The sequence below is a fragment of the Elephas maximus genome, chromosome 15 (assembly GCF_024166365.1).
Source record: "Elephas maximus indicus isolate mEleMax1 chromosome 15, mEleMax1 primary haplotype, whole genome shotgun sequence".
Classification (NCBI taxonomy): domain Eukaryota; kingdom Metazoa; phylum Chordata; class Mammalia; order Proboscidea; family Elephantidae; genus Elephas; species Elephas maximus.
This window is the reverse complement of record NC_064833.1, coordinates 19,419,520-19,447,009: the sequence shown is the minus strand read 5'-3', so window position 1 is coordinate 19,447,009 and position 27,490 is coordinate 19,419,520. Positions and strand designations below refer to the sequence as shown.

Sequence of the window (27,490 nt, the reverse complement as noted above, 5' to 3'; positions counted from 1 at the left end):
CCCACCTCACCCCTGGCTCCACCCAGAAGGAACCAGCACTGTCCATCCTCCCCACCCTGAGCTCCGCCCACTGGCTCCACCACCCGGAAACTGCGCCCCCTGACTCCGCCCACCCACCCCTGACCTGCGCGCGCCGGGAACTTGCGCTGCTCTCCCCGCCCCGAGCTCTGGCCGCACAGCCCTGGGCTCCGCCCCCCTCACCCGGCTCCACCACTCGGAAGCTGCTCCGCCCACCCCGCCCCAGGCTCCGCGCGCCGAGAGGTTGGGCGGCTAGCCCTACCCAGGCCCTGCCCTGACCCCGCCCACTCTTCCTAGCCTTGACCGCTCCGCCCTGGACTCCGCCCACCCGGCCGCTGGTTCTCGCAACAAGAACGAGGGCAGGCTCCTCCCGTGGCTCCTCCCCGCGAGCCCTCTGGATCGGTGCAGCTTGTCTGCCTGAGGCCCGGCCCCGGCCCCGGCCCCGGCCAGCCGTCATGGAAGGGGATGGTCCCTCTGCCGCCGCCTCGTGGTACCAGCCGGCCGGCCCCCCGCGGGAAGCGTGTGTCTACAGCAGCTGCTATTGGTGAGGGGAGCGGGCGCAGGTCCCCGAATCTCCCAGCCTCAGCCGGGCTCGCCTCGTCCAGGCCCCTCCTCTGGAGCTCGGGGCCTCCTCTGGAGCTCGGGGCCTCCACTGGCCGGTTTTCCTGTTTCGGAGTGGAGGGAGCGGGAACGGCAGCCCTTGCCGCTGGAGTACAGCGTGGGCAGTAGGATGAGGGGGATTGGTCAGGAATGGCAGAGTCGGTGGTGGTGCCTTACTTCTGGTTGGCGGTTTTTGGCTGGACTTAAGCAGATCCTAGTGGGAACGGGGAAGTTAGAGGCTGAGGGTGGAGCGCAGAGAACCCTTGCAAGCTACTGTGTGGAATCCTGTATGGTTTCAGATCGATGTGAGGGCCATTTTAAGAGTATAGAGGCACAGAGTTCAAAGCAATTTTCCGAGGGTTACCAAGCTAATAGCAGCCAAGAATCCAGTCCATCCCCTCTTGCACTAGAAACCATGGTCTTAACCACTGTGCTGTAACAATAATAACTGTTACACTTACATTGTACTTGCTACATGCCAAGCGTTGTTCTGGGTTGTTTATGTCGTCTAATTCTTTTGAGTCTCACTGGCAGGTAATGTTATTAAAACAAACAAACAAAGCAGTTGCCATTGAGTTGATTCCCACTCTTGACCCCACATGTGTCAGGGTAGGACCGTGCTCCACAGGGGTTTCAATGGCTGACTTTTGCCAAGTAGTTTGAGGTACTGTTGTTACACCCATTTTTTAAAATGAGGACATTGAAGTACAGAGGGGGACAAGTAATTTGCCTAAGGCCACCGTCTTAGTTATCCAGTTCTATAAAAGAAATACCACAAGTGGATAGCTTTAACAAAGAGAAATTTACTTCTTCACATTAAAGTAGGCTAAATGTCCAAATTCAGGGCATCAACTCCAGCGGAGGGCTTTCTCTCTCTGTCGGCCTTCTCATTACTCTTCCCCCAGACTCGGAGCTTCTCTGTGCAGGGACCCTGGATTCAAACAACGCGCTCTGCTCCCAGCACTGCTTTCTTGGTGGTAGGAGGTGCCCTCTCTCTGCTCGCATCCTTTTCCTTTTTGTCTCTTGAGAGATAAAAGGTGGTGCAGGCCATATCCTGGGGAAACTCCTTTTATATTGAATCAGGCATGTGACCTCGGTAAGAGTGTTACAGTCCCACCCTAATCCTCTTTAATCTAAAGTTAAAATCACAGAATGGAGGACAACCACACAATACTGGGAGTCATGGCCTAACCAAGTCGACACATATATTTGGGGGACACAGTTCAATCCATGACATTCTTCATTTTGGTCCCCAAAAAATCACATCCTTGTAGCATGCAAAGCATATTTATCCCATTATATCATAGCAAGTCTTAACTCCAAGTCCAGCATCCAAAAATTCCTCTTCATCTGTGAAATGTAGAATGCAAGTTATCTGCTGACAAAGGTACAATGGCAGAACAGGCACAAGCTAGACATTTCCATTACAAATGGGAGAAACTGGAGGAAAAGAAGGGATAACAGGCACCAAACAAGTCAGCAGAACACATTATATTAGCCCTAAAGTCTTTGAAAAAATCCTCTGTTCTCTGAGACCATTTACAAAATGGCTCCGCCCTCTAGACTCTAGGTATTGGCCACACTTTCTGGATCCTGAGGGGAGGCCCCTCTGCCCTGGGCTTCAGCTCCACCTTCCACGCCCACTGGGACAGCAACTCTGCTCCCTCAGCTTTAGGCACGCCATTCTCCTAGTCCATCTGAGTGGTGACTCCGCCTTTAGAAACATCAGAGGCCATGGCTCCATCCTTTGAAATCCCAGAGGTCCTGGCCATATCTTTTGAGACTGAGGCAGCTTGGCTTCTTGTGTTCCTTGTCTGTTCAGCTTCTGCTTCCTGGTTTCTTGGCTTCTCGGCTCCTAGGGCCTCACGCCCACATCTGCCCTTCTGGGGCAAGTGTTCCAAAGCTCTGTAGCTCCACTGGTAAGTGCCCGGAGGCACCCCACTCCTCTAGGAAGCCTCTTGTGCACAGGCACTCAGCTCTCTCTCTCTGTTGGTCTGCTTCAGTGCCATCTTGCACTGGTCTCTTGGTTCTGCTGCTGCCAGGTCTCTGCTGCTGCTGGTTCTCTGCTGCAGCCACTTCCCTGCTGCTGCAGTTTCTTTGCTGCTGCCGATCCTCTTCTGCTGCTGCTCCTCTATTCATTCACAGTTTCAAAACTGCTTCCACATTTTAGGTATCCGTTAGAACAGCACCCCACTCCTGGTACCAAATTTTGTCTTAGTCATCTAGTGCTGCTATAACAGAAATGCCACAAGTGGTTGGGTTTAACAAACAAATTTATTTTCATCACAGTAAAGTAGGCTAAAAGTCCAAATTCAGGGTGTCAGCTCCAGGAGAAAGTTTTTCTTTCTGTCGGCCTTGTCATCAATCTTCCCCCAGACTAGGAGCTTCTCTGCGCAGGGACCCCGGGTCAAAAGGATGCACTCTGCTTCCGGCACTCCTTTCTTGGTGGTATGAGGTCACCTGCTCTCTGCTTGCCTCCTTTTCCTTTATCGCTTGTAAGATAAAAGGTGGTGCAGGCCACATCCCAGGGAACTCCCTTTACATTGGATCAGGGATGTGATCTTAATAAGGGTGTTACAATCCCACCCTAATCCTCCTTAACATAAAATTACAACCACAAAATGGAGGATAACCACACTACTGGGAATCAATCCCATCCAAACTGATACACATTTTTTGGGGGCCATAATTCAATCCATGACAGCCACTTAGCTTGTGAATTTAGGAATGGGGATTTATAGGCAGAGCCTGGCTCTAGAGTGCTTGTACTTCATCCTAGTCCTAGGCCACCTATATGAAGCCCTGGTGGTTCAACGGTTAAGTGCTCAGCTGCTAACCGAAAGGCTGGGGATTCAAACCCACCCAGTGCCACCTTGGAAGAAAAGTCAAGGTGATCTGCTTCCATTAAGATTGCAGCCAAGAAAACCCTATAGGCAGTTCTACTCTGTAACTCATGGAGTTGCCATGATTCAGAATTGACTCCATGGCAACTAACAACAGGCCACCTCTGCAGCTGAAGCACCTTCCTTGGTCCTGTCAGTGGCACATCTACCTTTCCTTTTCCTCAGTAATGATTTACTCCCCGACCCCCCACACAAGAAACCTCGGGGCTCTAAAACTACCCACCCATCCACCTACCTTTAGCTGGTCACCAAGCCCGGGCCTCCAAGAGCTCAACATTTGTTCTGCTCTGACTAGGTGTGAAGCCTAGTGCCAAGTGCTTCCACCCATTTTCTTATTTAATCCTTAGAAGCAGCCTACGAGAGAGCTTCTGTTATTATCCTCATTTTGCTAATGAAAAAGCTGTGCCATTGACAGGCCATTGTTTGCCCAAGTTCACACACCTGACAAATGGTAGTGCTGAAACTCTAACCTCTGTGATGCCAGAGCCCGTGCTTTTAACTGTTGCATGATATTTCTGCCTCTGTCATAAATCCTGTTAGTTCTTGTCCCTGATGTTCATTCATTGTTTCGTTCATTCGGCGAATGTTCATCAGGCACTTGGTGTGTGTGATGCACTATTCTAGGCACTGGGGCTAGAGCAGTGAGCAAAATAGACACGTTCCCTGGTAAGATCTCCTGGAACTTAACATTTTGGGGTTGAGGGAGAAGACAGAAACAAGCAAACCATGTTCAGGTGGTGTTAAGTGTGATGAGAAAAATAAAACAAGGCACAGGATACTGCCTCAGATACTATTTATATTAGGATCGTTAAGGAAGACATTGCTGGTAAGGTGATATTTGAACAGAGACCTGAAGAGAGAAGCAGTCAGGAGCTTTGTGAATATCTGGAGGGAAGTCATTCCAGGCACGCAGAACAGGAGGTGCAGAGGCCCTGAGGAGGAAGTGTGTGTGAGGATTCTAAGAACAGCAAGGAGGCTGGTGGAAGAGGGGTAGGAGATGGACATCTCTTCAATAGATTGTCTCCTTTTAGTTCCTTCAGCCGTAAGCCAGACCCTCCTCAGCTGCAGTGGAGACTGTTCCACTAGCTTTCTAGCAGCCTCTCTGCCTAGCTGTCCCCCATCCAGCCAAGTCTTTCTAACCTTAGGTGGCTTCACACTGCTCAGAGCAGTTCTGAATTTGAATGTGTCCAAGAATCACCTGGGAGCTTTGAAAACATGTAGATCTTAGGGTCCTACTGCAGAGGATCTGGGTGTTTAAGCAGCACAGTGGAGAAGTTGAGGCTGGTGGTCCATTGACCACATTTCAAGGAATACAGGCATAGACAATAAAGTCTGTCTCCTGAGCATAGCAAGCTCTCCAAGATCTGGTCACCATCTGTTCTTCCAAACTCATTTGAACCTGTCTTCTCTGCTCCCAGGGTTTCTCATCTGTGACACCATTGACATTTTGGGCTGATAGTTCCTTGTCATGGGACTGTCCTGTGTATTGTGGACATGTAGCAGCATCTCTGGCCTCTACTCACTAGGTACCAGTACCCAAGCAAACCCATTGTGGTTGAGTCAATTCTGACTCACAGCAACCCTGTAGGACAGAACTGAACTGCCCCATAGGGTTTCTAAGGCTGTAATCTTTATTGAAGTGGACTGCCACATCTTTCTCCCATGGAGCCACTGGCGAGTTCAAACCACCAACCTTTTGGTTGGCAGCTGGGTGCTCTAACCACTGCGGTGCCAGGGCTCCTTTAATGATAATAGTGGTAGCCAATTTTTGCATGGTCTTGTGTGGTTTACAAAGCACTCACAATTCTGTTTTAATTGTTTTGTATTTTTCAAACATTTATTGAGTACCTACTGTGTGCAGGGGCCCTCCTTCTCTGCATGCCTCTCTGTTCTCAGCTCATTGGTGGTAACTCCTGCAGTGTCTCAAACCTTCTGCTGTTTGCCAGCCTTTTCTGCTACCAAACTGTTGAGCTGACAGGTTGGAATGCTATTATCATCCTCCCCTTTTTTACATATTAAATAGGTGCCAGAATGCACCTTAAACCCAGGGCACCTTCTATCCTGACAGTGACTCCAGCCTTTCCAAGTATAATGCCTTTTTTTTTTTAAGCATTAAAAATTTCTTGAGACCCTCCTACATGATGTTAATTGTACTCTTGAAAAAAAATTGATGAATAGGGACTAAAAATTCAGTTACTCTTATGTTTAAATTTGTTTTTTATAGGTGTAATGTTTACATGGGTATGAAAAACAATAGGCAATCTGTGTTCCAGCCACAGTATGTGTTCAGTCTACAAACAGTGCTTGTGTTCCTGTGGGTTCATGAAGTCGTACATTAACTCTCTGCCTACCCTTGGGATGGAAAAACCACTGACCACCTGTATACCACCTCCATCTTCCACCTTCCTGAAAATCAGTGTCTTCCTCCTCTATGCTTTCTGCATACATTTTTTATGAACTTCAGTTGTTGATTTTTTTTTTTCAGTTGTGTTTATTATTTATGGATTTGTATGTCTCCTCTCATCTCCTGTATGCTCTTAATTTATCAATGTCTCAGTTGTCTAGTGCTGCTATAACAGAAATGCCAGAAGTGGATGGCTTTAACAAACAGAAATTTAATCTCTCACAGTTCAGGAGGCTAGAAGTCTGAATTCAGTGTGCCAGCTCCAGGGGAAGGCTTGCTCTCTCTGTTGGCTCTGGGGGAAGGTCCATGTCAACAATCTTCCCCTGTGTCTATGAGTTTCTCAACACAGGGACCCTGGGTCCAAAGGACGAGCTCTGGTCTTGGCTCTTCTTTCTTGGCGGTAGGAGGTCCCTCTCCTCTTTGTCTGCTTCTCTCTTTTATATCTCAAAAGAGATTGACTCAAGATACAGCCTAATCCTGTAGATTGTATCCTGCCTTATTAACATAACTGCTCTAAACCTGCCTCATTAACATCATAGAGGTTTGGATTTGTAACACATAAGGTAATCACATTAGATCACAAAATGGAGGACAGTCGCATAATCCTGGGAATCATGGCCTAGCCAAGTTGACAGACATTTTTAGGGGACACAATTCAATCCATAACAATCGTATTCCCCAAACTGTTAGCATAGTGCTTTGTATAATAGGCTCTTGAAGCTGTTTGTGGTCAACTCCCCAAAACACCTGTAGGCTGGGCAGATAAATGTCTTCTCAAAATTTGTTCTTAGACTTAAAAAAACAAACAAGCTTTGCTACTACACGCTCCAGGTCCTTAGGTGGAGCAAACGATTTGTGCTTAATACTAACCTAAAGGCTGGCAGTTCGAACGCACCTGGCGGTGCCACGGAAGAAAGGCCTGACCATCTGCCTCCATAAAGATTACAGCCAAGAAAACCCTATGGAGCAGTTCTACCTGGACACACATGAGGCTGCCACGAGTTGGAATTGACTTAATGGCAACGGGTTTAGTTAGTTTGTTTTGTTTGGTTTACTACATGTTCCATGACATATTGAAGCTGTCAGTAGTTTTTGTTTCTCAATATTACATGCCATATTGAAGTAATCAATGGCAATCTCCTGTTATCACTACGGCCACCACTTTGTCCTTAAGGTTTTTAGGTATTTTTGGAGAAAATCAAAGCAACAGGAAGAAAATGCAGAAGCCCAACTTGAGTATTTTAAGCCTAGTTGTATCAAGCATTAAGATCAGGTAGACAAGACCAAGACTTGCGAATTGAAAGTGTATTTTTCCGTAAAATGGTGATAGTTCCCAGTGCTGTTCGTGCCCACTTCATGTTCAGATAGCATGGTAGAGATGGTTGCAAGTTCGGCTTTGGCAGACGGAGTCGTGGGTTGTGTTTCAGAGCGTTGGTGTGACTTGTTTTGAGCAAAGGTGCTGTGTGACTCATTAGGAAAGGACAGGAACCCAGAGGCTGAGCTATAAATTCTGCCTGTGGCATCTGTGGTTGCCCCTGCACAGGAGTGTGGCTCCATCAGTGCTCAGTTTGTTGTCGTAGTATTGCTTTTTACCCAGGCGGGTTCTGATCACTGCTTCAAATAGCTAACCAAACCACCAAACCCATTGCTGTTGAGTGAGCTCTGGCTCATAGTGACCCTATAGGACAAAGCAGAACTACCCCATAGGGTTTCCAAGGAGCGCCTGGTGGATTTGAACTGCTGGCGTTTTGGTTAGCAGCTAAACTCTTAACCACTACACCACCAGAAAACCAAACCCAAACCTGTTGCCATCGAGTTGATTCCGACCCATAGTGACGCTATAGGACAGAGTAGAACTGCCCCATAAGGTTTCCACAGAGTGGCTGGTGGGTTTGAACTGCTGACCTTTTGGTTAGCAGCCTGAGGTTTCCTCAAATAGGTAGGGGCCTGTCCTGTAGAAGAGTGATCTGTCTGAGGCAGAGGCATACCAGCCAAACCGGCTGCTGTTGAGTTTGTTACGACTCACGGTGACCTCATGTGTGTCTGAGTAGAAGTGTGCTCCGTAGGGTTTTCAGTGGCTGATTTTTCAGAAGCAGATTGCCAGGGCTTTCTTCAGAGGTACCTCTGGGTGGACTCCAACCTCCAAGCTTTTGGTTAGCAGTCGAATACGTTAACTGTTTGCACCACCTGGGGACTCCGTAGAAAGGTGGATTTCAGTTCAGCGTGAAAAAGAACTTCTGTAAGCCAGAACCTCTGCCTTACCAGAGGTGCTCGAGGAATCCTACTCACAGGGGCTTCCTCCAAAAAAAAAATTCTGAACGTATCATGTGACTGCTGCTGACCCTCTCCAGCCAGGAGACCTCCTGCCCAAAACACCTTTTCCGCCCCACAGGGAATCAGTGTTAACTGAGATTTATTGTTTATAGTATAATGAAGTTACACCCATTTTACAGATGAGAAAAGTAGATACTCAGAGGGGTCAAGATGTTCAAAGCTTCTTACCTTGTGAGTGGCTGAATTGGAATTCTAGCTGTATCTCAAGCCTCCCTGGATCCAAAACTTAGAATGTTGACATAGCACTTTATCATTTGTAAAATGCCTATATACAGAGGCATTGCTGTGGGAGGTGAGCTCTGTGTCTGGAGAGGTGTCCACACATAGTATAGGTTTGCTAGCAGCTTGTTTAAGACTTAGGAGAAATACAACCAGAATGCTCCTTACAAGTGAGGATGACAAAGCTTTGACTTCTTATTTTGCACACGTCATCAGGAAAGACAAATCGCTAGAGAAGGACATTATAGGTGGGAAAGTAAAGGATCATTGAAAACGAGGGAAACTCTCTGTGAGATGGATTGACATCATAGCCACAACGATGGACTCCAGCATACCAGCGATTGTGAAGATGGCACAGGACTGGGCAACGTTATACCCTGTTACACATAAGGTCACCATGAGTTGGAGCCGACCCAACAACTAGCAACAGCAGTTTGCTGGGTTTTAGAGGAAATTCAGACCTTAACCAGTTATTAGATGATATTTAAGGTCTCTTCTGACTTTTCTGTGGCATCATCAAGCTTTTGCTCCAATTTGAAAGACACAGATCATTCTCTCTCGATGATATCGATTAAACAATTATTTTATTTCAGTGAAGAAAATATCTGGAAGCTCTGTGAATACATCAAAAACCACAACCAGTATCCTTTAGAAGAGTGTTACGCTGTCTTCATATCTAATGAGAGGAAGATGGTAAGTGGATGAGGGATTGCAGAAAGGAAACCAGAGATTTAGGATGCTGTCAGAGCTAATGCAGCATGGGTTCAGTACTGTTCTAAAGTGTGCCTTATAAAATACAGCAATATTTTCAAGTTTGTTTTTGAATGAGATTTTTTTCCATACTGTTGAGTTGGAAGAGTTTAGTCCCTTATTTGTAGGTAAGGAAATACCTGATGGTTTCTTTATACAAATTAAGTCCCTTTTTTTAGGTGTGAATTTAGAGTTTTTTAAATTGCTTAGATTAGAGCCACAGACCCTGAGGTTTGAAGTAAAGAATTCATTGTCTCTGGAGTTTAAATAGAACTACAGTAAACTTGTAGGAAGTATTAAAAAATGTAAGCCCTTCATATTTCATAAGGCACTTTTGCAAGCATCTCATTAGATCCTGCTGGAAACTCTGTGAAGTAGGCAGGGCTTGGACACCCTTCTCTGTTTATAGATGAGGCTCAGGGAGTGCCATTGATTGCCAACATCAACCAATGCCAATACCCGTTGCTGTTGAGTGGATTCCAACTCATAGTGACCCTACAGGACAGAGTAGAACTGCTCCATAGGGCTTCCAAGGAGCAGCTGCTGACCCTTAGGTTAGCAGCGGAGCTGTTAACCACTGTGCCACCAGGGCTCCAACCAATGCCAGGTGCCGTGCATAATTTACTGGGAATGCAACACTTTAAGGCCCTTCTCACTCTCAAAAGAATGTCATAAAATTGATTTTTGCTGTTGTGCACTTTCATGGTTAAGGACACTTGGAAAGATTTGGATTTGTTCATTCATTTGGATTTTTTCTTTCACCTTGATCGTTGATTGCTTATAAATATTTCATTTTTCACTTACGTATTGACATAATTTAGTAATGGTTTAACCGAAGTTGTGGCTCATGAAAGTTATTGTATTTTCTAGATACCTATCTGGAAACAACAGGCGAGACCTGGAGATGGGCCTGTGATCTGGGTAAGATGGCCAGTTCAGAGCTTCCAGCATTAACACTTGCCCTCCCTGAGTGGTCTTTAAGCTTGGTAAACCAGAAGTGATGGGGCAGTAGAGAAGAGTTGTGATAATTATTAATAAATTGAGAATGGAAATTATTTGGTCTAAGGTAGAAGTGCTGACAGGAATAATTACGTTTAGCTTTTTGTTTAGGAATTATTATGGGGATGATTTATGTGGCTGACGTGGTAGATATATTTGTGATTTCCTAGGCTCTTACCGAGACAGCACTTGAAGGAACTTTGGTGATATCTAGCCTAGCTGCTCATTGGAATGATGTGTTAAAAATAAAGATTTTTGATTTAGTAAATCTAGAGATGAGTTTACAGAGACATTGGCGGTTCAGCGGTAGAATTCTGGCCTCCACGCGGGAGTCCTAAGTTTGATTCCCGGCCAGTGCATCTCATGTACAGCCACCATCTGACTGCCAGTGGTGGTTTCCGAGTTGCCATGATGCCGAACGGGTTTTTGCAGATCTTCCAGGCAAGATGGACGAGGAGGAAAAGCCTGGTGATCTACTTCCAAAAATCAGCCAGTGAAAACCCCATAGATCACAGTGGTCTGATCTGCTACCAGTTGTGGGGATGGCACAGGACCAGGCAGTGTTTTGTTCTGTTGTGCGTGGGGTTGCCGTGAGTTGGGGGCCAACTCGACGGCACCTAACAACAACAACAGAGAGGGATTTAGGAATTAATATTCTTAGCAAACTCCTGAGCAAACATGACTGGCATTTGAAAAATTTGTATCTACTGCACTCTTTCATTTTCTCAGCGAAGAGACAAGCCCAGAAAGGCAGAGTGAGTAGCTCAGGGTCACAAAGGGTCACATAGCTGGTCAGTCACAGAACAGGTCTCAGACCCAGGTGGCCTTTCTAGTACACAGCTGTATGTCACTTTAATGTGTCCTCATTAAGAACTGAATTGCTTGCTCTAACAAACACCAAGAAAAAGTAAAAGAAACCCCATTAATGATAATGTAACAAACACCTAGTTTCTGGATATTGTTTACAGCCATATATTACTTGAATTGGAGCTCTGGTGACGTAGTGGTTAAGAGCTTGGCTGCTAACCAAAAGGTCAGTAGTTCAAATCTACCAGCTGTGCCTTGGAAACCCTATGGGGCAGTTCTACTCTGTCCTGTAGGGTCGCCATGAGTCGAAACTGACGCGACGGCACCTAACAACAACAACAATTACTTGAATTAGTGTCTGTTGTTTATTTAACACGTTTATTGAATGCCGATTATATGGCAGGCACAAAACAGACAAAAATCCCTGGCCTCACGTTGCTCATGTTCCTCCTTTCTTCTCCAGCAGGTGATTTGTTGCTAACGTTAAAGTCTAAACCAAGCAGGGTCAAATTAGGAGCTGGGCCCTGGTGTCAGGTGGACTGGGTTTAAGTTCCAGCCCTCCCATTGGTTGCTGTGCGACCTGGGACCAGATATTTTCCTTCTCTCTTCGGTTTCTTCATCTGGGCAGTGGGTTGTGAGCCTTAAGTGAGATAATGCCTCTGAAGCATTCTCCTGGTATGTGGTATGTAAGAAGTGCTTAGGAAGTGTTAGCTGTATTATCAGCCAAGCTAAATAACCCCTGCTGCAGGCTGTCTGGCTGCCCCAGAAGTCATCCTCCTTGCTGAGTTGCTCATAGTTTCCAGTCGTGGTCTTGCTTCCCGTCTTGCGGAAGCTTGCAGGGAAAGGACCTGTGGCCATGTCACCCTCATGCAACACCTCATGGCAGCTCAGGGCGGGAAATCCTGTGGCAAGAAGTCTCTTTTATCTCCTGGCAGATTTGTCTGCCTCGCTGTTGTGGGAAGTGGGCCTACAATAGGGTACATGCCACTGTGCTTCCAAGAGTAGGTCACTGTCTAGGTGGGTGTCCCGTCCCCAAACCCAGACAGTCTTTTCCTGGCAGCTGGGCAGTCACTGAGAGTCATGTTCCACTCAACTCTGTATCCCAACTCCACATCGATGCTGTGGAGGCAATTTAGAGTCGAGGCCTGCTTCTCTGTAAGTTCGTCAGGCATCGGGTGTGTGGGAATATAGACCTGGACTGACTACAGAGTTGTGAATTTTTATTGTTTATTCCTGGAACGCTCTCCCCTTCAGGCAAGATTCGGTGATACATTCTCTTCCTCGGTGAAACCTTCCATAGAAGTTAGGCCTCCCGTCCCCTCACTTCCTTGATTCCTAGCTTCCAGGATTGGCTTTTTAAAGATCTGACACTTACATACATAATCTTATTAACTCTCCCAGTAACACCGTGAGGGGACAGGACCCCCCAGCCATGGGTGAGTGGAGGGCCTGAGATTTGAACCAGGCAGTGTGACTTCACAACACCTGCCCTGTGTGCTCGCCTGCCTCCTTTGGCATATACTTACCACACCGCCCCCGCAGCAGTGTCCGTGTGTTTCCCACCTGCTTCTCTGGAAACTCTCTGAGAGGAAGGATGTCATCTTTTTCATCTTCATATCTGCAGAAAAACAGCATGGTTTCCCACAAATAAAAGGGAATAGATACTTTAAAACAACAACAACAAACAGCTGCTGTAGTATGAGGTAGAAGGTATTCAGAGGAAAACAGACTTTGGATAAGGCAGAGGCTACATCTGGCAGTGTGGTTGGGGAAGATAAAAAGCGGACTCCTGGGGAGAAAGCCCTTGAGCCTGAGCTTGAGTGATGGGGTTTGGGGAGAGAGGAGGGACTAACAGGAGCCCAGTGGCAGGAAATGGGCTGTTGTAAGGGGAGCAACTCTCAGTTCGTTTATCTGGAGGGTAGGATGCATCAAGGAGAGGAAAGGGAGTGAGGGCGCATCGAGGAGAGGAGAGGGAGTGAGGGCGCATCGAGGAGAGGAGAGGGAGTGAGGGCGCATCGAGGAGAGGAGAGGGAGTGAGGGCGCTTCGAGGAGAGGAGAGGGAGTGAGGGCGCATCGAGGAGAGGAGAGGGAGTGAGGGCGCATCGAGGAGAGGAAAGGGAGTGAGGGCGCATCCAGGAGAGGAGAGGGAGTGAGGGGCTGTTTGTGATGCTGTTGATGCTTTACTAAGATAGAGCCGGAGCTGAAGGCAGAGCCCGAGCTGAGGGAATCACTTCAGGCTCTGATGGTACAACATCTCTAGTTGTTTTTAGTGACCTTTTCCAGGGTTTTTGTGGGGGCTCAAATGAAATAACATTTGAGAAAGAGCTTTTTAAATTCCAAAGTACGCTAGAAATGTAAGTTGGTATTGCTGGTGTTGTTAGACAGGCATTTTTATTTTGCAGTGCTGGTGTCTGTGAAAGCAGTTTTCTTCTGAGGAGCTCAAGGCAGCAGATACCGCATTCCCGTCCCTTAATAAACCAAAAAAACCTGTTGCTGCTGAGTCGATTCTGATTGTGACTTATAGTGGCCCTATACTCACAGTGACCCTGTAGGACAGAGTAGAACTGCCTCATAGGGTTTCCAGGGAGCACTGGGGGATTCAAAGTTCAGGCCTTTTAGCAGCTGAGCTCTTAATCACTGCGCCCCCAGGGCTCCTGTCCCTTGATAACCTCCCTGAAATCCTTTTCAGCTGCAGCTGATGTCAGGCAGTGCTTGGTGTCTGGGAGTGAGAGTGAGAATTAACACACATGCTTGGCGTGGCTGCTTTTTTTAAATTTTTAATTTTTTTTAAACATTGTTTAAAAAATTTTAAATTTTTTTAAACATTTTTTTTCTTCCAATTACAAAAATAGTACATATGTGTAACAAGTTCAGACAATACAGACGTGCAATAAACAAGACATTGAGGCCCTCTTCCCCCTTTCCAGGCTAACCCCAGGAAATCCCTTTTTTAAAAAATAGTTTGGAGGATACTCTTGGGGACATTTTTCTGCGCGTTCATGCGTGTCCTCATGTATACAGGGCTTTTAAAAAATAGTATATAAGACATATTCTAATATTTGCTTTTTCCATTCAACTGTATAACATGGACGTTTTTCTGTTTTTCACATAAATTTACCTAATTATTTTAGCAGCTGCATAATACTCCGTTATATGGCTATATCATAGTTTATTAACCATTCTCCTCTCCACGGGCTTTGGGTTGTTTCTGAATTTTCACTATTATAAACAGCGCTGCCGAGGTCATCATTGTATATGTATTACCTTTACACGCGTACACATGTTTTTCTGTAGGGTAGCTTCCTAGAGGTAAGATTGCTGGGTCAAAGGATCTTTGTTTAATGTATCTGAGCATTTCCATTATTTGTTTCATCATTCCTTGTCATAGACATTTAGTCTATCGTCAGGGTTTTGTGTTTGCTTTTTTTTTTTTTTTAATTTTGCTGTTATATTGTCATTGTTGTTGTGTGCTGTGGAGCTGATTCCGACTCATAGCGACCCTATAGGACAGAGTAGAACTGCCCTACAGGGTTTCCAGGGTTTATGGAAGCAGACTGCCGCATCTTTCTCCTGCAGAGGAGTTGGTGGATTCAAACTGCCAGCCTTTCGGTTAGCAGCCGAGCGCTTAACCATTGCACCACTAGGGCTTCTTTTTGGTGTTATAAGGAAGGCTGTATTAGTCTTGTATCTGATTTTGATAATATATATGACATTACTGAGCGTAGTGATCGTTTAGTGGTAGAATTTGCTCCTTCCTTGTGAGACACCTGGGTTCGATTCCTGGCCAGTACACCTCAAGTGCAGCCACCACCTGTCTGTCATTGGAGGCTTGCTTGTTGCTATGACGATGAACAGGTTTCAGCGAAGCCTCCAGACTAAGACAGACTAGGAAGAAAGGCCTGACGATCTACTTCTGAGAACCAGCCAGTGAAAACCCTGTGGAGCACAGTGATCCAATCCCATTGTACACGGGAGCTAACAGCAATAGCATTATTACTGTAAACCTGTATTTCACCATCACAAAATAAGTTGTTTAACTTCAGCAACTTTTACTTCTAGGATTACCATGTTGTTCTGCTTCATGTCTCAAGTGGAGGACAGAGCTTCATTTACGATCTCGATACTGTCTTGCCATTTCCCTGCCCCTTTGACATTTACGTGGAGGGTGCCTTTAAGTCAGACGATGACGTTCATCCACAGTTTACAAGGTGAGGACACTCAGAGTGGGTTTGCTCACTTTTTGAAGATTTTGGCAGCTGTGCAGAGCTTTTTTTGCATTCGTTTTTTTACAGATCACTTGTCTTTGCGTTACCGCGGAGTTGATATGGTACACAGAAAATTCAGAATGTTTTAAAGTTTTAAGGGTTATCCATCCTATAAGAGGTTGGCAGTCATTTAAAAATTGTGTGATGAGATTGATCACAAACATTTTCTTTCAGGCATGTTGGCATTTCCCTCATATTCTTGTTTGTGGGGGAATGCCCCGTGCTGCCAGATTTGAGAGGGCTTGGTGACAGCACCTGAATATTAAGCCCTTTGCCACGTCTGTGGAGCCCTGGTGGTGCAGTGGTTAAGAGCTCGGCTGCTAACCAGTAAGTCGGCAGTTCGAATCCACCAGCTGCTCCTTGGAAACCCTATGAGGCAGTTCTACTCTGTCCCTGTAGGGTCACTATGAGTCGGAATTGACTCGAGGGCAACAGGTTTAGTTTTTGGTACCCCATCTGCAACTGAGGTAAATAAAGGTGACCAGATATATTTTTGTCCCTTTATAGTTTAGAGCCTAGGAAGTTTTTATATGTTTCTTAGATCTTCTACTATATAACGTATTGTTACATGTAATAATATTTATTATATAACATATATATTATATAATTACCATTACATGATAGATACAAATAAATGTAATATATATAACGTATAATATATAAAGTATGTTTTCGGAATATATTCGTATAATATGTAAAGTGTTATTACACAATACGATATGCTTTGTGAAGCATACATATTATGTTATATATTACCTAATTTATATATACACACACAGACATATATGCTGCTTTGGGAAGAGCTCCGTATTTTAGTGTTTCTAATTAGGTTTATTTTTACAGCATTTCATTCAGTCCTAAAAATCTGCCATGTGCTTTACAGATTACATCGCCAGCTAGATGCTGTTCTGGGCCCTTGAGTAGGGTAATGTGAATATTCTCCACTGCTAACAATTAGAGGTGGTAGGCCATGATGGAGGGCATATGTGTGTCTCTGTGCTTTCTTAGCCTCCTAATTATTTCCTTGTCTTCTCTGCAAAGGAGGGGTGGGAACTGAATGGCAATAGATTTACATGAATTGTTAAGACCTGGTTTGAGGAAACCAGATTGAAGCAGAGGAAACTGAGATGAACAGCTTTACAGACTTGTCCGAAAGACTCAGTTCCAGCAGCAGCTGCCTATGGTTCAGTTTTTCAGGACATTCCCTGAGCCTCAGGCTGAGTTTACCAAGTTTGTCCCCTTTCTTTCTAAGCCTTTTGCCACCTCCTGTCCCCACGTACCCCACGAGCTCTAGCTCTCACTGTGTTACAGAAAAAACTGGCTAATTTGACCTGAGTTTGAGGATGAGTGTTGCATAAACAGGCATGTTACAGTGCCTCATGGGGAGATGACAGGCAAATACTTGTTGGTTGTACGTTGATCTTTTTAGGTGAGAACTGCTTGCAGGTGTAATCATGATCCGTAGTGGCTGCTTTGAGTCCCTTATCAAGTATTGTTGCTCATGTCTGCCGTGTACAGTTCACATTTGACATTACATTTAACACTGTGATTGACGAAGCCCAATTAGATGGTGTTGTTGTTGTTAGGTGTTTTCGAGTCAATTCCGACTCATAGTAATCCCATGTGACAGAGTAGAACTGCCCCATAGGGTTTTCTCGGCTTTATTTATTTATTTATTTTATATCTTTATGGAAGCGGATCGCCAGGTCTTTCACCCATGGAGCTGCTGGGTGGGTTTGAACTGCTGCCCTTTCAATTAGCAGCGAAGTTCTTCACTGTTGTGCCATCAGGAAGATTACAGCCTAGAAAATCCTATGGGGCAGTTTTACTCTATCACATGGGATCGCTATGAGCCAAAATCAACTTGATGGCACCTAACAACCAAAGTATTAGATTGTAAATAGGAGAGGAAAAAACCCCAAAGGCCATAGGAATAAAACATGAAAATTAAAATCTAATTGCCTTATACCAAAAAACAAAGTTGAAAAGCTTGGGTAATGGATCCCTAGTGGAACATACAGTAGCTGGCAGGAGCAGGAACATGGAGGCTCATTCCAGGAGGCCGTCACCTGGAAGGCCAGATGGCTGAAAGCAGATGTGCGGTTGACGTAGAAGAAGAGAAGGCTGTGTCAAGGGTCCAAGTAAAGTGCCGTGAACTCTGGTAGGGTGGACATTTGTGGGGCAAGAGAGCAGTTGGGCCACCACATCACTTTCTTACTTTGAACTCTTTTCTTTGGATGGGAAAATCAAGCACCTACAAAGGTACAGTAATGACGCTGCATATCCAGCTTCAATTGTTAGTAACGCCTGGCTAGTTTTTGTTTCTTCTATAATCTAAACCACTGTCCCCAGCTCCTCCCTATTATTTTGAAGCAAATCCCAGGTGTCTTACCATTTCATTTGTAAATACTTCATATGTATTTTTTAAAAGTAAGGCCTGTTTTTTTTGCAACATAGCCACAATTCTATCACCACACCAACAAGTGAGCAAAATTCCTCACTATCATTAGCTAACCAGACTGAATCACTTCTTACGTCTTCAGTTAACAAAAAGGGAATTTTGCGTCAATTTAAATTCTCTGAAACTGAAAACTGAATTGAGAAAAACGGATTTGTTGGTAGAAGAATATTAATAATGTTAATAACAATGTTTATTAAGCGCTTAGTATATGCCAGGCACTATCTTAAATACTTTACGTGGGTCACAGTAGTTCATTTTCACAGCAGCCGTTGGGTTAGTTACTCTCAATAAGTCCATTTTGTAGAGACGGAAATTGAGTCACAGAGAGCTTAAAAATTTGTCTCATCTGGTAAGTGGAATCCCTTATACAGTTTAACTGTACAACTAACTCCTGCCTATAGTTGCTTGTTTTTAATGTGTCTGTCTCAGGTTGATTTTTATTGTCATTGCTGGTTGTTGGATTTAAGATATATTTCAATTAAATTTACTAGAAATGGGTGGGATGGGAGATGGGGCAAACTGGCAGAGTATACATTTCAAACCCCTTAATTTCATAGAGCCAAGGATTTCCGTGGGTGTCTTCCATGGCTTCTTTAACAGGTAATAAAGCCACAGAATTATTTGTGTATTACTATTAGAACATAAATACACACATAGATAATGAGCGCATAGAAGCATTGAGTTAGAATTTCAAACGTGACATTTCCTTAATCTAAATGTATGTTGATTCGTCGGCAGGAAATTGAGAGTGATCCGTGCAGATTCATATTTGAAACACTTTGCTTCTGACCGTTCTCACATGAAAGATTCCAGTGGGAACTGGAGAGAGCCACCCCCTCCATATCCCTGCATTGAAACTGGAGGTGAGCCAATGATGCCGTCCCAGAGGGTACTGGTCATGGTACAAGTCAACGTGTTCTCGTGCATAAGGACAAGAGTCGGGTTATTCTTTGGATAAAACTCCCTGAGTGGTAAGGAAGTAAGAGGGAGTGCTAGTTCTGTGATTTTATTCAATTCAGAAATTGAGGCACAGAGAACAGGACTGGCAGGCATGACTTACGGAAAAGGTGTTTAGGAGTGGAGCTACGATACTTGCAAGCTGCTGGAACATTGGATATACCTACTACCGGTAATGGTTTAGTGGTAAAATTCTCACATTCTATGCGGGAGACCCGGGTTCAATTCCTGGCCAGTGCACTTCGGTTATAGCCACCACCTGTCTGTCACTGGAGGCTTGTGTGTTACTATGACGCTGAACAGGTTTCAGCAGAGCGTCCAGACTAAGACGGACTAGGAAGAAAGGCCTGGCAGTTTACTTCTGAAAATCAGCCAGTGAAAACCCTATGGATAACAGTGGTCTGATCCGCAACCAATCATAAGATGACACAGGACCTGGAAGCATTTTGTTCTGTTGTGCAAAGGGGTTGCCATGTTTTAGGGACCAACTTGATGGCAACTGACAACCACCACCACTGGGACGCTTTACTTTAGAATTCCTGCATGTTTGTGTCATTTCACAGTAGGACTCATAGCACCTTGCTATGGTAGGGTCTCATGGTGAAAAAAATTGCCCGTGCATCCTTATGGTGTGTGAAATGTCGTTTCACTGGCTCTGTAATAAAATCTGCATTACAGGGAGATGAGTGCTAGCAGAGTTTATGTACCACTCATCTCATCTAAGTGCTTTTCGGCATCAGTCCAATTTATAATTTCCTGAGATTTAAGAAGATAAAGGGTTCCTCACCCCATTGCTACCGCTTGGCATTCATACGAGTTTGAAACATTATTTATGGTTGTTAGTAATTCACAGCCTTGCCATTTGCTGGTGAGATCATCCCATCACATGGATAATACTGTCGGCGAAAGTGCCCTGTAAGCTGAGCAACATGCCAGAAAAATAGGGGAGTCGTATTAGTATTTCAGTAAGGAGGAAAGTAAAAAATATATTTGCCATATTTGAAGGCAGTTCACATTAAAACAAGATTCAAACTCTTACATTTGAGGCTGTCTGTGAAAAGCTCTCCTAATGGAATTGCTTGTTGGTCTACCAGCCTGCTTCTCAACCTCAGCGTTGGAATTGGGGTAGCCCCGAGGTTAAGGGAGGACTTCATGGGTCTACCTCTGTCTCAGGTTGCTAGTGTTGTCATAACAGACGTACCACAAGAGGGTAGCTTTAAAGCATGGAGTTTTATTTTCTCATTGTTTTGGAGGCCAAAAGGCCAAATCAACGTCTCGGTTTCTGTGGGCCTCTCTCCTCATTTCTTGTGTCTCCTGGCAATCCTTGGCAATCCTTTGCTTGTAGATGGGTCTTCACACAGTGTCTGTCTTCCCCATGCGTGTATGCCTGATTTATATTCTGCCCTTTTTCTAGAACCCACCCTACTCCCACACAACCTCATTAATGTAACACAAAATCCTCATCCCAAACAGGGTCATATTTACAGGGACAGGGGTTTGGGCTTCAACATAACTTTTTGGGGGCCACGATCCCTAACTACCTCTTAGTCTCAGGCAACCTATAGTCTAGTTCTTTTGTTGCATATCTAGATTCGTTGGCCTTCTGAATTAACTAATATGCTGTTTATCCCATCCAGTGCATTTTTTTCATTTTTACATAATTAATTTTTTTCTTTACTAGAGATGTCATTGGGCTTATTTATTATCTTCCATTTTTCTCCTCATCACGTTCATTTTTACCCTACCTTTCTGAACATAGGAAGCACGTTTATATAATAGCTGTTCTATGGTCCTTGTCTGCTAGTTCCGTTATCTGTGCTGTTTTAGGTCTGTTGCTGCTGTTCGATTTTTTTTTCTCCTGGTATGGGCCCTACCTTCCTGCTTCTTTGTGTGATTTGTAATATTTGATGGGATGCTGGACTTGTAAGTTTTATACCGTGGTTGCTAGATTTTGAGGCATTTTAAAAAATAGCATTAGATTTTGTCCTGGTATACAATTAAATCACTTGGACTCAGTTGGATTCTTTTGAGGCTTGCTTTTCAGCTTTTTTAGTGTGACTTCAGAACAGCCTTTAATATAGTGCTGATTTAGCCTGTACTTTGTCACGGCCCTTCTGAGGACCTCCCAAATCTCCATGTATTACAAGTTCTCTCCTCTGGTTGGTGGGAACGTGAATTAGTCCTAGCCCCATGGAACTTGGGTGAAAATTATTAGCCCTACAACTTTCTGGTGATTCTTTCCGCAGCCTCATCAAGTGTCAATGTATTTAAAGGAAGGTTGGTACTTAGCCAACAGACCAGAGCTCTGGAACCTGTCTCTCTGCAGCCCCCTTCTCTCCTGTGCTCTGCCACTAAACCCTAGCTGCCTTGGCCTTCCTGAATGTCCATCTCTGTCTCCTCAGCTCTGGGAGGCTGTATGCTGTTTGTACGTTTCCTGCGCTGTGCCTCCAGCCAGGGAGCCGGAAGGGTCCTTGGGCTCCCCTCGGCTGTTGTGTTTTCTCAGGAATCATGGTCACATGCTGCCTGTTGCCAATGTCTGGAAACATTTGCTGCATATGTTTCACCAGTTTTCCAGCAATTTATGGTGGGAGTGCCATTCTTGTAACAGTTTTTGCATGGGCAGAAGCAGAAATCTGTATATACTTTAAAAAAAAGTTTTAATTTAAGTCGTTTTCAAAAGTAGACAGAATAGTATATTAGCCCTTCAACAGTTACCATCTCACAGCCAGTCTTGGTTCATTTAAATCCCACCCTCTTTCTCCCCTCTTATATTACTTTGAAGCAAATTGTGGCTATTACATCATTTTAACTCCTAATTTTTCAGTATTATCTCTAAAATATCAGGATTTTTTAAAATAAAATATGACTATATTACCCCTGTCACATCTAAAAACGTATAGCTGTCATTCCTGAAAATCCGGAAACAGTGTAACAATAATTCCTGAAAACTCTGCAATTCCCTATCTAGTCAGTGGTCAAGTGGAGTTATCTCATGAAGTCAAAACCTTGTTTCATCCAGTTTGTTTGAGTCAGAGGCCAAATAAAGTCCATGTGTTGTTCCTGGTTGACATGTGTCTTAAGTCTTTTTAAATATATAAATCCCTTGTCCAGCTACTTTTTTTCCTCGTAACTTATTTATTGAAGAAACCAGGTAATTTGTCCCGTAGAATTTCCCACAGTCTGGATTTTGCTGATCATGTCTCTATTGTTGCCTCTGAATTTCCTGTAAACTGGCCGCAGAATCCAATCAATTGGCAGTTTGATTAGTCGTGTGTTTTTTTCATTTAACTTTTTATTTTGAAATAATTTTAGAGTTAAGCAGAAAATTTGCTGAACCAGTACAGAGTTCCTGTATACCCTTCACTCAGATTGCCCTAATGTTAAATCCTACATAACCATAGTATGATCCCTGAAACCAGGGCGTTTATAGAATACAGTAATATTGTGTTGTCGTGGGGTGCTGTTTGGTTGGTTCCAACTCATAACGACCCTGTGTACAACAGAACAAAACATGGCTGGTCCTGTGCCATCCTCACAATGGTTGTTATGCTTGAGTCCATTGTTGCAGCCACTGTCAGTCCATCTAATTGAGCGTCTTCCTCTTCTTCATTGGCCCTCTACTTTATCAAGCATGATGTCCTTCTCCAGGGACTGAACTTCCTGATAACGTGTCCAAGCTATGTGAGATGAAGTCTCACCATCCTTGTTTCTAAGGAGCACTCTGGCTGTATTTCTTCTGAGACAGATTTGTTTGTTCTTCTAGAAGTTTATGGTATGCTCAATATTCTTTGCCAACAGCTGCTCCTTGGAAACCCTATGGGGCAGTTCTGCCCTGTCCTGTAGGGTCGCTATGAGTTGGAATTGATTCGATGGCAACAGGCATTGATATAATACTATTAAGTAATTTTAGATCTTAAGGTCCCTAGGTGGCGCAAATGGTCTGCGACTGACTGCTAACCTAAAGGTTGGTGGTTTGAACCCACCTAGCAGTACCGTCCACTCGACGGCACTGGGTTTCTGTAGAAGAAAAGGCTTGGTGTCGTTCTGTTAAGATTACAGTCAAGAAAACCCTATAGTGCAGTTCTACTCTGTAACACGTGGGGTCCATGAGTCAGGATTCACTCAACGGTAACTAACAACTGACAACAATTTTAGAGCTTATGTAAATTAAAAAAAAAATTTTTTTATTGTGCTTTAAGTGAAAGTTTACAAATCAAGTCAGCCTCTCACACAAAAACTTATATACACCTTGCTACATACTCCCAGTTGCTCTCCCCCTGATGAGACAGCCTGTTCCCTCCCTCTATTCTCTCTTTTTGTATCCATTTCGCCAGCTTCTAACCCCACTACCGTCTCATCTCCCCTCCAGGGAGGAGATGCCAACATAGTCTCCAGTGTCCACCTGATCCAACAAGCTCACTCCTCACCAGCATCCCTCTCCAACCCACTGTCCAGACCAATCCATGTCTGAAGAGTTGGCTTCGGGAATGGTTCCTGTAGAGCTTATTGAAATTTTCCAATTTACTTTTTCTGGTCAAACTCAGGATCCCATATTGCATTTATTTGTCATGTCTCCTCAGTCTCCTCCAATCTGGGACAATTCTTTTTTTTTTTTTTTTATCTTTCACAACCTTTACACTATTGAAGAGTACAGTTATTTTATAGAGTGCTTCTCAGTTTCAGCTTGTGTGATGTTTTGTCACGATTAGATTGAAGTTAGGCATTTGGGGCAAGAATACCACAGAAGTGATACTGTGTACCCTTATCCATTTGCATGATTTTCCCTCCCTTTGGCCTTTTGCATTGTTTTATTAGTGTCTGTTAAACCAAAGTTGTGTTTTCAGTAGAAATTTTTTTCATGTATTTTTCTAGACTCCAAAATGAACCTGAATGATTTTATCAGCATGAATCCTGAGGTGGGATGGGGAGCTGTCTACACGCTGTCGGAATTTGTCCGTCGGTTTGGCAGTAAACACTCCTGAACTTGACATCAGGATCGGGAGCCATGGAGAAATTCTAGGACGCAAACTATCCATTCTTCCATTTAGGGGAGAGCAAGCATTATGGTACAGTTGGCTTAGAATTATGTTTTCCTTTTTTTAATTCAGTTGAGTTAAAACTTGAGTGAACACAAATATAACTTAACTAAATTAAAAAAAAATTTTTTTTGATATGTCAAGCTGTAACTTGGTATAGCATATAGCATGTAATTGCTATTCCTATGAATTACTTGTTAAAACATGTGACGCCTATGCCAGCGGTTGCTCTTGTGACAGAGGTGTGGACTTGGAGCCAGCATTTTGTGACTGTTCTTTGAGTTTCTCATCTCGCCAGCTACACTGGACGTTCCTTGTGGGCGGGCCCATGGCCCATCGCTCTGTGACTCTCTGATGCCTATAAAAGGCGCCCGTAACATGTTTGCTGGTGACTGTGCTGCTGCTTGAAGACGGATAATATTGTGAGCTGAATCAGCAATAATTATTAGTCTATTCAGACTGTTACGTTCTTAAAAAAGATTACGGCCCTCTCGGGCTTGAGTGTTATATGGCCTATTTGTATATGTTCTTAAATACAATTGATTTAAAAATAATTTTGTCTTCAAGATTTTGCTTCACTCTTGACGATTTGAAATATCCCAGAATGTCTCAATTGTCGAGGGGAACTGTTGCTTTAAGATATACTTATCACATCTGCCTTCTTGACCATGTTTTGGAAATTTGGCTTTAATTGTTTTATTCCAAATAAAAGATGTTTAGTATTAAACTGGCATATAGCACTACCTCTTGTTCATGTTTGCGTGGCTCTACTTGTAAAAATGAGCGATTTCTTATAGCAAGGATGTCTAAGCTTTAGGTCTTAGATGAGTTTTCTACTTATTAAGAAACTTTCATTTAATACGAATCCTGTGCCTTGTGCTGTGGAGGGTCCAACAACAACCGTTTACTCAAGAATCTATCAGCTAAGGAAATACTACTTGTCCAGTTGGTTTAGCTGATCAGGAAGATTCTGGAAGAAAGTGAATGACCTTCTGGTAAGAAGAATGCAAATACAATCTCTTGTTATTTTATAATTTAGAGCTAAATATAGACCCTCTACTGAGATATCTTCATTTAGTTTCAGATGGCCGTTTGAAAAGTATGTGGCTAAAATGAAGAAGATAAACTCTGGCAGGCTGTACCACGGAAATACTTTGTCCTAAGCAGAAAGTTTCAGAGGGACCACAGGATTGTGATCTGTTTTACAAATTGCATTTCTGGAGTATTTTGCCAATTTTATGAGCAGGTTTCCTGTCTGGTATTCAAAAAGTGTGTCTAGTACAGACAAATCTGACAGCATGTGGAGGTTTGATATCCCCACTCACCCAGTCGTGAAATTGAAAAACCCACTACTTTGAACCAGTGGAGGGAGCCAGGTTTTATTGTTTTAAGCCTGTGAAAACATCCAGTGGCCATTGTCTTGACTTGTTAGAAACAATATAGGACATTTACTGTTTATAGATTTCAACGAAGGAAACTCTCAGTGAGCTGGATTGACGCAATAGCTGCAACAGTGGACTCAGACACACAAACCATCCTCAAGATGGCACGGGATGGGGCGGCGCTTCATTCTGTTACAAGGTCTCCAGGAGTTGGCGCTGACTCAGCGGCAACTAACATTAACAATCGTTTTTTTCTACCCAGTACCCCTAAGGTGTCCTTTGGGGAACTCTCCGCACATTGCATGTAGTCTTGGTGGGCCACAGGTATAGGCATATAGCCTACGCTGGACCAAGCTTAGAACCCATCCCTGGTGCAGAGGGGGGCATCTGACAATGGCAGTCAGAGCCTTCCACTGGGCTTGCTGTGCTGATGTTCAGAGAGAGAAGTTCTCTCTCCAGGGTTGCTAAGCTCAGGGTCTGAGGATTTGGGGCTGCTGGTGGGCATCCTAATGGCCACAAGGAGAAGGGCCTGACTGCAGATTGCAGCCAGGCAGAGCTGAGAGGGGGAGAGCGAGGCCCTCAGGGCATTGCTGAGCCCCTGGATCTCTCTGCCCCAATGTCTGAATTTCCTAGTTACGTGGTCCTGTGGATTCCTTTTTCTCCTCAGCTTGTGTGAGTGGCATTTTTCATAGTGGTTATCACTAACTGAAATTATCTTGTATATTTGTTTAAAGTCTATTTTCTGTTTCCCTTTACTAGACTGTAACCTCTCCTTGCCTTATCCTTCACTCCAATGCCAGTGGCTACTACAGTGTCTGACATACAGTGGGTACTCAAATATCCCCCACATATTTAATGAAGGAACAATTCCTGTTGCCAAAGGAAACTGAAATATCAGCTTTTCCATCCCACTGGATCTCTGAATAATGCCAGAAAAATGTAGCTAAGTTCTTGCTCTTTGGATTCTTCTCTTTGACTAGATTTGGATTATACTGGGTTTGGATCATGCTAGTTTTGGATTCCCTGGGTGACACAAACAGATAAGTGCTTGACCACTAACTGAAAGGTTGATAGTTCAAGTCTACCCAGAGGTGCCTTGGAAGAAAGGCCTGGTGGTCTGCTTCCAAAAGATCCCAGCCATTGAAAACCTTATGAGGCCACTGTGAGTCGGAGTTGGCTTGATGGCAGCTGCTTTGGTTTTTTCTTTTAGTTTTGAATTATACTATTTTTTTTTTCAAACAGTTTTCTTTTGCAGCCTCTTGAGCCTTAACTTCAAGCCCTACTCCTCCGTCCTTTGGCCTGAAAAATATATGACAAGTGACTTATGCAAATGGCAGAGATCCCCATGAGTTGACTTAATTAGCTTCACTCCTACATTCTTGGTGGGCACCTCACTCCAGCTTCCTGTCACAAATAAATACGGAAGGGACCTTGTACTGTGCTTGGTTTTGAGAGTAGTGGTTCAGGCAATCTCTCTCCCCTTCCCTAAGCTGACCACCCAGCCTAACACCAGAGAATGAACCATCTCTTCTACCCTCTCAATCCAAAGAAAATGTGGGTTTGGCCTTGAGCTGTGGTAGGCATCTCTTGGGGCCAGGCTTTTAATAATATCCAATTGTTATCAAGGGAGCAGTCATAGCAGAATCTCACTTAGCGTCAATAGGCAGTCATTCCCGAGGTTGCCATGGTGACTTGGAGCTTGAGAGCCCTTTCTGGAAAGAACATTGGAAAGAAGTTGAGGAGCAAAACGTTAGTGCCGTCATACCATTCTGGCATGTGCTGTTTCTACAGCCATGTGCAATGAGTCCCTTCCCACTCAAGACCCACAGGTACAGAGCTGTATGTGACCTCCTTGGGGTCCAGATGAAGAAGGGACCAAGTCTCTGCATTTAGAATACTGGGAAAATCAGTTTTGGGCTCTTGGTCCCCATTATAGTCCTGCTTTTGCTGGTGGATTGCTATATGACCTTGGGAAGTCACTTAACCTTCTGGGCTTTGGTTGCTTTGTCTACGAAAGAGTTATTTTGAGGCTCAAACAGAATAAGAATGTTGCATATTCTGAAGATTTTTAAATAGCTGACACTTACTGCATGCCTAATATGTGCCAGATAGTCTCCTAAGCCCTTTATATGCATTAACTCCTTTAAGCCTCAAAACAACCATGTAAGGTAGATGCTACTGTTATCCTCCCACCACTCATCTATTTGTCATGCTGTGGTGGCCTGCGTGTCGCTATGATGCTGGAAGCTATACCAGTGATGTTTCAGATACCAGGAGGGCCACCCATGGTGGACAGGTTTCAGCAGAGCTTCCAGATTAAGACTAGGAAGGAAGGTCTGGCAATTTATTTACAAA

At 44.2% G+C, this 27,490-nt stretch overlaps 1 protein-coding gene across 3 annotated transcripts in view; it reads left to right on the top strand.

Annotated features, from left to right (window-relative positions):
- The first annotated feature begins 358 nt into the window (after nt 1-358).
- NTAQ1 (N-terminal glutamine amidase 1) overlaps nt 359-27,490 on the top strand; it is a 38,963-nt gene continuing 11,831 nt past the window's right edge. The window contains exons 1-6 of one of the 3 annotated variants that reach the window (XM_049854100.1): nt 366-562; nt 9,072-9,171; nt 10,099-10,149; nt 15,094-15,242; nt 18,499-18,623; nt 23,590-24,479. In XM_049854100.1, coding sequence (XP_049710057.1) covers nt 474-562; nt 9,072-9,171; nt 10,099-10,149; nt 15,094-15,242; nt 18,499-18,623; nt 23,590-23,699 — 624 coding nt within the window. In that variant the 5' untranslated portion in view covers nt 366-473 and the 3' untranslated portion in view covers nt 23,700-24,479. Of the gene's footprint in view, nt 563-9,071; nt 9,172-10,098; nt 10,150-15,093; nt 15,243-18,317; nt 18,361-18,498; nt 18,624-23,589; nt 24,480-27,490 lie in introns of those variants that run through there. The other 2 variants (XM_049854102.1, XM_049854101.1) reach the window with 2 other exon arrangements.